Here is an 8,666-nt window from a genome sequence, read left to right as displayed (position 1 = left end):
TTTCTTCTGTTGATCTTCTCCACTATTGTACTATATATTTGTTCTCAAAGCTCAATAATAATCATCTATTCATTCATATATACTTTACATAAACTGATGCTGAACTTAAGCGGATTATAAATTCGCAGTTTATGTTCTCACAAAGAAAACTTGTGTTCAAACAAGGATGTCGCATGTTGAAAGTTGCCAAGAATGGAGTAATACAATACTCTCAAACAAGAATTCGATCGTATTATATATGTAATTAGTAAATAGGACGAGGTACATTAATATTCAAGCTGTTTGCAAAACATTATCCCATCATGCTAGCTAGCTAGGTGGGATTTTATTTGGTAGAGTAAGTATATATGTATATTACTTTACAAGATGGATGGGAGTAGGAATCAAGAAAAGATCATTCTTTCTTGTAACAGTTACTCCGTTCATTTCCGTCATGTCCAATGTATCAGCAGTAACTCCAGGAGGGAGCTTCCAATCAAAGTGGAAGAGCAAGTGTGCTAAAGGTGACAAAGCGTTGGCAAACCCAAACCCAAGTCCCGGACATATTCTCCTTCCACCGCCAAAAGGTAAAAATTCAAAGTGATTTCCTATAAAATCAATTGAACTATTCTTCTCAAATCTCTCGGGTATAAAGCTCTCTGGATCTTCCCAATATTGGGGGTCCCTACACATAGCCCACACATTAATCAATACCTTTGATTTGAGCGGTATGGTGTATCCGCACACCATAGTTTCTTCCATGCACTCTCTGGGTGTTAACAAAGGAACCGGAGGATGAAACCTTAAGGTTTCTTTTACCACTGATTTCAAGTATTGTAATTCCTCCATATCTTCCTCCTCTAACTTCTCTTTCCCTCTGAAAGCTTCTCTCACCTCAGCCTGGGCTTTGGCCAAAACCCTGGGATTCTTCATCGTTTCCGACATTGCCCACACAGTTGTTGTTGCTGATGTCTCACTTCCTGCTGTAAATATTTCCTGAATGCATGCATGCATGCTCCAACAAACGTTAACCCATTTGAATTTAAGGATATATAGCTAGCTTATTATGACGTACGATGTCAATAACATATGTACTTACAGCAATTACGCCTTTGATGCTGTCATGAGTGATGGGCAGTTGAAGGCCACCCTTATCCATTTGTGTTATGAGGAGATCAATTAAACAATCACCACTTTCCAACTTCTCTCTGTGCTCTTTTATGATGTTTTCAATAATTCCGTCTACTTTTCGGTGAGTTTTCATGATCCTGGTCTTGTTGCTGCACAGGCCGTGAAGAACCTTCCAAGACGGAAACACATCGGCGAAATCAAATTTCCCCAGCAACTCCGATATTTCCTTTATTTGCTCTAAGAACTCTTCTCTCCCGGTGAATACCTTACCTGCAGTATCTATTATTGTTAACTAGCTAGCTTTCTCTAAATCATGTATGGAATAATATTAAATTGAATTGGGTGTAATTTGGTTATAATTGAATTGTAATTCAATGAAGGCCTGAATTATAGTGTTTGGTTGTAGGGAATTGCAATTCCCTCCTTTTATTGAATTGCAATTCATGGGTACCTTATTACAATTCAATGAATTTGAGAAAGGAAAACTAGATCAAATGACACTACTATTGCTATTAGGAATAAGGGTCAAATAGGCCACTGAACTGCACACAAGAATGCAATTAGGCCACTGAATCTAAAAAACCTACAAATAGGTCCCTAAACTAACCAATTTCATTACATTTGTTCATTTTTCAGGTTTCTCAAGTTGCTAACAGGTTACCCCTCCACCTAGCTAGTTAGCTTTCTCGAAATCATGTACGGAATAATATAATCTGCACTAAGGGCGTGTTTGGTTCTTACATCAGAATCAGAATGGGAATCATGGTAATAGTATGAATTTTGGTGAAATATTTTGCATGGTTGATAGTAGGGTGGTGATATGGTATATACGGGGTACAATACGTGTACAGGCAAAGGCCGAGGCTCGGGTTCCCACTGAAGGGTCGGGAAGCTCCGGTCTTGCCTCGTGCCAAAAGTCATTTTCAAGCTGCATTTAATGCGCTTTATATAGAGGGTGGGAGAAGGCATCTCCGGGTTCTCGGCATGGCGGGCACGTGGCGGGCATGCATCTGACCCTGGCGGGGCCGAATGTCTAACTGCCACGCGGCGTCCAAAGCCTGACCCTTTCTGGGTTCATGGACCCTCAGCCGAATCGGGTCCGACCGACAAAGGCAGGCCGATCGGTTCTAACAGCGATTCGAGCCAGGGAAGGGACACGGTCGGGCCGAGCGCCTTCGGTCGATCGGTCGGTCGGGCCGACGCGCGGGGCTAGGTACGCTCGTTTTAGCAGGGGCCGGGTGTACAGGTGGTTACCTGTTGTATGGCTCGGGGTCCGGGGGTATATCCTTATCAGGTGGAATTGAAATGATTACCAATATTAATATTTGGTTATATATAACTCTATAATGAGAATAATTAAGTATTTTAAAAATACAAAAGCAAAAAATTAAGAGAATTAATCCTAATATAATGACATCCAAAACACTAATATAAGCAAAACAAATCAAAACAAAAATCTAAAAGGCAGTAATTCAAATTTAAAAAATCATATTACCAATCAGATGTAATGATACATTTTTTAATTAGGGAGTGTGATTTTTAATTAAATCAGTAATCAAATCTCGTAGTCGGTGTTTTAAAAAATTACCAACAAAACACTAACTATAATTTTGATTCTCATTCCTTCCTAGTGTTGTAAACCCATGGACTAAACACACCTAAATTAAATTTGGAATTGAACCCATGCATCTAGATAGTATTGTTCCATACTACGAAAAAAAAACACTAAAAATATAATTTTGAAAGAGTCAAATTAAATTGCCGCACGTCATCGATCTGATCTTACCAAATGCAGATTTGCATATAATGGAGGACATAAGTAAGAAGATTCTGCCAGTGAGATTCACCAACTGGCCGGAAGATGAACGGAGATGGGCCAATAGACAATGGATCTCATCGTGCCTGATTGAACTGAACGACCGGACATTTTTAGCGTTGAGGAGCTCTGTGGCGTATACTTTCCGCAATTGTCTCCAATAATCACCGTACGGAGTAAGCGCAACGCCCAAACCATTGTAAAATAGTGTTTTACCGGCCAGAGACTGCAACTTGGTCGCGAAAGTTAGGTCGTGGGTTCTTAGCAACTCTTTAGCCACCGCCGGCGAAGATACCACCACAGCTGAAATTTCTCCGATTTGAAGCTTCATCATTCCCTGGGAGCCGTATTTTTTTACCAACTCTCCCAGGACACGGTGGGTGGGTTTCTGTGAATCTGACATGAATTGGTGCAGGTTTCCGATGATCGGCAGCTTCGGCGGCCCCGGTGGCAGATTCCGGCGGGTTTTTGCCTTCTTCCTCCACAGTGTGTGGAGTAAAATGAAAAAAGAAAGAAAGAAGACGAAAGAAATGAAGTTGAATGCCACCTCCATCACTGAAATTAGAGCAAGCAAGATTGATATATTATTTTATCCCGGGGATTTATTCAAGGCCAAGGCTGCACTTATATAAGCTAGGGGATTTGACTTGGCAGCCATGTTTTTTAATATTTTAGTTTTTATAATAACAATAACATTTCTTTAAAAAAAATAAAATTAAAGCATAGATTATTTGAAGTTTATTTGTTCATCTAAAAGTACGAAAACAACACATGAACTATCAGATTTGACAAAAAATAAACATGGTCAAATAAAAATTCAGAATCATTCAAGGATTATTTAAAAAACCCTAGATTTATATGTATAAATTGTTTGCCAGTAACACGTTTCCTGAGAAATTTTAACCTGAGATATGTTTCCAGAAACATAGATCGAAGTAGGAGAATAATTAGAAATAAACCTCGAATATGTACTATCATCTTTGATTCAAGCTGTATAAGTTATCCTCGACTCTCGCCGGTAAATATTTGCCGGCGAACTTTTCACCTGAGAAAGAAACATTGTTAGGGCAATTCATAACCTAGGTCAACTAAGATCTGAGGCGATTGGCTCGATTGTTTCAAAAATCAAGCATGTAGTTACGGATCTATGAACTTTTAGGCAAGAATCATAGATTAAGCGTAAAGAGTGAAGTAAAATATACGTTTTTATTTTTATTTTATTCTTAGTATTAGCATGTATAGGGATTAGTAATATTAATAAAATTATATCTGATATTGAAATTTTGTACTTCCACATCTGATTTAATATAATATTGTTTTTTTTTATTTATTTAAACTATTATTACCATCTTTAATTAGATTATAAAAATAATCATAACTACTATAATAATACAAAGAGTATATAATTTTTAAAGTATTATACTTAATCATTTTTATGGTAATATTTTTTACCTTTATATATTAATATTTTTTGTTATTATTAGTGAGGAGAAATTTTAATTGTTTTGGTAAATAAATTATAAATTGGAAAATACATCTCAATATTACTTTATTTTAAAATATTTTTAAAGTGGGTTTATTGAGCAAAATTGTGGATCCTCAAATGAGAGGTTTCAGGTTCAAACCCTAAAAAAAAGTCTTTTTTCTACTAACTTAGTTCCTAAGTATTAGGAAATAAATTTTAATATAATTATTAACAGTATTATTATATTGTCAATTCTGATCTGTGATAGTTGTCAAAAGAACTTCTCTATTTAATTTGTAGTTAAGTCAAGCTTTAGGTATTTGAGTTATCTTTTATATTTTTTATTATTGTTTATTTAATTTATGCAATTATTGAAATAATATTAATAAATTAATACCTTTCAATAAGTATTTAATTTTCGATGCATTTATTTGTATTCGCAGTTTGAGCATGTGAGAGCTGCGCTCCAAGTAATAACTAAGAATAACATATGAACAATATATTTTGCTGTGTCTGGTTCATTCTCAATCTTCATACACAATGGACGTATTTATATTAAATTACTAATACCTAATTCAAGTGGTTCCCAAATAAACAGTCCATTCTACCAAATTGTTAGTGAGAAGTAGTCAGAAATTTTTTAATGACTAAAATGATGAGGGGCAAATTTATCTTTTACTTCTTCTCTTCTCTTTCTTCTCCATTTTATATACGTTCAAACAAGCTAAGGTTGTTGATTGTTGACATGCATCCACTTGTGACTTGCCAATTAAAAAATAGAGTAATACATACTAACAAATTAAATAACAATAAAATCTTATTATTGAATTGGAAGGAAAATAGTAGAGTACAATAGTACTACTCATCATCTTGCATGCAATATGGAAAACAACACTAAAGAGTATTCATATTTTATTATAAATGTCCCCAAATGAACTTAAAGAGTGAGATTTTATTTTGGTATATTATTAGAATTGATTGATTAACAGGCTGCCGGAGAAGTAGGAATCAAGAAAAGATCATTCTTCCTTCCGGCAGTTAGTCCGATCATCTCTGTCATGTCCAATGTATTTGCAGTAATTCCCGAAATGAAGCTCCAATCAAAGTGGTACAACAAGTTTGCTAAAGGAGATAGGGTATTGGCAAAACCAAATACAAGTCCGGGGCATATTCTCCTTCCAGCACCAAAAGGCAAAAATTCAAAGTGGTTTCCCATAAAGTCAGCTGAATTCTTCTCAAATCTCTCGGGTATAAAGCTGTTTGGATCCTCCCAATATTGAGGATCCCTGCTGATTGCCCACGCATTAATCAATACTCTTGCTTTGGCCGGTATGGTGTATCCGCAAACCACAGTTTCTTCCATGCACTCTCTGGGACCTAACAATGGACCCGGAGGATGACATCTCAAAGTTTCTTTGACCACTGACTTGAGATATTGTAATTGGTCCATGATGTCATCTTCTTCCAACTTCTCTTTCCCTCTGAAGGCTTCCCTCACCTCAGCCTGCGCCTTCGCTAACACCCTAGGATTTTTCATCATTTCGGACATTGCCCACACTACCACTGCCGACGATGTCTCCGTTCCAGCTACAAAAAGATCCTGCATATATATGCTCCCATCAAATAGTATACTATGTAAAAATTTAATTTAAGAAAGTAGAATTTATATAAATCATACGAGGACTATGGCTTTGATGATGTCGTGGGTGATAGGCAGTTGAAGGCTTCCGTTTCTCTCAAGTTTGATGAGGACGTCAATTATATCTTCACCCCCTTGGCCTAACTCGTGACCACTTTCAAAGTTGTTTTGGTGTTCTTTTAGGATGTTCTCAATAATTGCGTCTATTTTACGGTGAACTTTCACAATCCTATTCTTGTTCCCGCACAGGTTGTGAAGAAGCTTCCAGGAGGGAAATACATCCTCAAACTGAAAGCCTCCCAGGATAGCCAACATCTCCTCCAACACCTCAATTAACTCTTCTTTTCCAGTGAATACCCTGCAGCCTATTAAAAGTATGTAATAGATTAGAATTAATTAAATTCTGATCGAATTGAACTTCACAGTACACTTCATGAATATGATGGTTGGCACTCCTCACGTGCTAGGGGCTATTAATTGGCTCCCTGTATTTTTTCTTTTATTTTTTATTTTTTAAAAAATTTGTATAAATTTTTAAAAATTTTTTAGACGGAATAATTATAAACTATTTAATACTTTAATAGTTAATACTAAAATATTAAATATTAACCTAAAAAACATTGAGTTTGAACAATTTAGAGTTATTTTGCTCAAAGCGGTGTTATTTTGAAAGAAATAACCAATTAAAAAACGAATGGAACAATAACTAATTGGCCGACTAGGCTACCTAGTCGATGCCAAAGCGGCCTAGTCGGTGCCTAGGTGGCCTAGGCGGTGCTTAGATGGCCTAGTCTGCCACCTAGCTGGCCAACGGCCTAGACCACCGATTATGGTTATACTTTAGGCGATCAGCCAGCGCCTAGCTCCTAGGCATTGATTAATCTGTGCTTAGATGAGATTTTTGAAACATTAATGAATATCATGGTTGAAAAAATCACTAGGCACTCCTTAGGCGCTCGGGAGCTTCTAGGCGGCGATTAGTCAGCGCGTAGGCATAGTCAGTGCCTAGGAGGCCTAGACGGTCTAGTCTGCTGCCTAAATCACTACTTGTGGTGATACACTAGGCGGAAGGCTGGGGCTTGGTGCCTAGGCACAGATTCGCAATTTTACAACACGGATGAATATATCATCTTACCCAAGGCGGATCTGCATAAAAGGGAGCTGGTAAACAAGGAGATTCTCTTAGAGAGATTGACTGGCCTCTCCAAATATGAACGCAAGTCAGTCAATAGATGCTTGATCTCATCCTGCCTGATGGAGCTGAAGGAGCGGATAAGTTTTGGGTTAAGGAGCTCCATCACACATATTTTGCGCATTTGTCTCCAATGATCTCCGTACGGGGAGAACACAATGTCCGAAGAATTGTAGAAGAGTATCTTGGCGGCCATAAGTTCCGGCCTGGTGGCAAAAACCAGGTCGTGAGTTCTTAGGAACTCTTTAGCCATCTCCGGCGAGGACACGATGACTGCTGAGATTTCTCCAATTTGAAGGTGCATGAGGCCCGACGAGGAGCCGTGCCTTTTGGCTAAATCTCTAAGGACGTGGTGGGCGGGCGATGAGCCACACAAGTGGAGCAAGTTTCCGATGATCGGCAGCTTCCACGGGCCGGGCGGCAGGAGTTTCCCACTGCGGCGGCTTTTCGGCTTCTTCCATCGTCTGCGGACTAAAATGATGAAACAAAGAAAGAACGAGAAACAAATGAAGTTTATTATTATTGTGGCCTCCATTAGAGAATGAAACTAAAGAACCAGCAAGTATCTATCTGATCTTATGGCTCCTTAATTTCTTAGTTCAAGCCCAAGGCAGCCTATATATATACCTAACAATTTTTTACACCACACCCAAATATAATAATACCTACAATTTAAAAACAATCCATTCAAATTTGGTGGCAAATTAATTTGTATTATATTTTGTGCAACAGTATTTTATTTGTGGGGTATCTTGGAGACATTTTGTGCTTTATTTGGAGTCGTTTGAGCTTATTATATGCTTAGAATAACTTAATTTGCATAAAGTTAGACTAAGACTAATTGTGATGGCATTTGTGCATTATAGGAAAACAATGCCATTTTAAGGGAACTTTTGCGATGTCTCGACATTTTGATCATATCTCAAATTAGGATCGTTCAACTTTTGCGATGTCTCGGCATTGAAATAGAAACTCAAAGGGCTACAACTTTTCTAAAGAAAACAAATTATAATTTGGACATCTTCAAAGTCTAATTTAGACATCTTCTAGGTCAAACCAGTACGAGAATTGCACACTTGTACAAAGTTCGTTTAGGAACTAGCTGAAAGATGCACTAACGTGCGTAGGCGCGTGCAAACCTCGTGCGTGGCTATGAAAATTAGCCTTTATGAAGGATTGACGACTGTATAAGTTTAAGGAATAGAGATAGTTAGGGGAGTTAGATTAGATTTCCATTTTGCAAAGTTATTTTGTGCTTTAGTTCTTAGAACTCCCTCTAGGGTTAGGTTTCAATTTGACGCATTGTATCTAATTCCTTGGGGGAGATTCAAGATCAATGGATGGAGATTCAAACTAAGTGATCTCTACTTTAATTCCTGTTAGAAAAAATCATACAAGCGCAGCGGAACCATCACTCGCTTTTCTTAGGTTCTACGTTTAAAGA

At 37.6% G+C, this 8,666-nt stretch overlaps 2 protein-coding genes across 2 annotated transcripts; both read right to left on the bottom strand.

The window, feature by feature from the left end:
* Positions 1–213: 213 nt before the first annotated feature.
* On the bottom strand, positions 214–3,497 carry LOC109189363 (premnaspirodiene oxygenase-like). Its single transcript, XM_019340113.1, has 3 exons — positions 2,897–3,497; positions 1,079–1,380; positions 214–975 (listed from the first exon to the last, which is right to left on the bottom strand). Exons 1-3 carry the CDS (start codon positions 3,477–3,479, stop codon positions 355–357), a joined length of 1,506 nt encoding a protein of 501 aa, XP_019195658.1. The 5' UTR covers positions 3,480–3,497; the 3' UTR covers positions 214–354.
* Positions 3,498–5,373: 1,876 nt separating this feature from the next.
* On the bottom strand, positions 5,374–7,757 carry LOC109192163 (premnaspirodiene oxygenase-like). The gene is made up of 3 exons (XM_019342770.1): positions 7,164–7,757; positions 6,070–6,390; positions 5,374–5,991 (listed from the first exon to the last, which is right to left on the bottom strand). Exons 1-3 carry the CDS (start codon positions 7,755–7,757, stop codon positions 5,374–5,376), a joined length of 1,533 nt encoding a protein of 510 aa, XP_019198315.1.
* Positions 7,758–8,666: the final 909 nt, after the last annotated feature.

The sequence above is a fragment of the Ipomoea nil genome, unplaced genomic scaffold (genome assembly GCF_001879475.1).
Source record: "Ipomoea nil cultivar Tokyo-kokei standard unplaced genomic scaffold, Asagao_1.1 scaffold0114, whole genome shotgun sequence".
Classification (NCBI taxonomy): domain Eukaryota; kingdom Viridiplantae; phylum Streptophyta; class Magnoliopsida; order Solanales; family Convolvulaceae; genus Ipomoea; species Ipomoea nil.
Note: the sequence above shows the minus strand (reverse complement) of the source record. Positions and strands in the feature narration are given on the sequence as shown.

Excerpts from the sequence above, each read along its gene's own strand:
- LOC109192163 (XM_019342770.1), bottom strand. The coding sequence starts at position 7,757 with ATGGAGGCCACAATAATAATAAACTTCATTTGTTTCTCGTTCTTTCTT. Across the intron at positions 6,391-7,163 it reads TATGCAGATCCGCCTTGGGT|AGGGTATTCACTGGAAAAGA; the intron begins AAGATGATATAT and ends TTAATAGGCTGC. Across the intron at positions 5,992-6,069 it reads TCATCAAAGCCATAGTCCTC|GATCTTTTTGTAGCTGGAAC; the intron begins GTATGATTTATA and ends ATATATATGCAG.
- LOC109189363 (XM_019340113.1), bottom strand. The coding sequence starts at position 3,479 with ATGGAGGTGGCATTCAACTTCATTTCTTTCGTCTTCTTTCTTTCTTTT. Across the intron at positions 1,381-2,896 it reads TATATGCAAATCTGCATTTG|GTAAGGTATTCACCGGGAGA; the intron begins GTAAGATCAGAT and ends TAGATACTGCAG. Across the intron at positions 976-1,078 it reads GCATCAAAGGCGTAATTGCT|GAAATATTTACAGCAGGAAG; the intron begins GTAAGTACATAT and ends GCATGCATTCAG.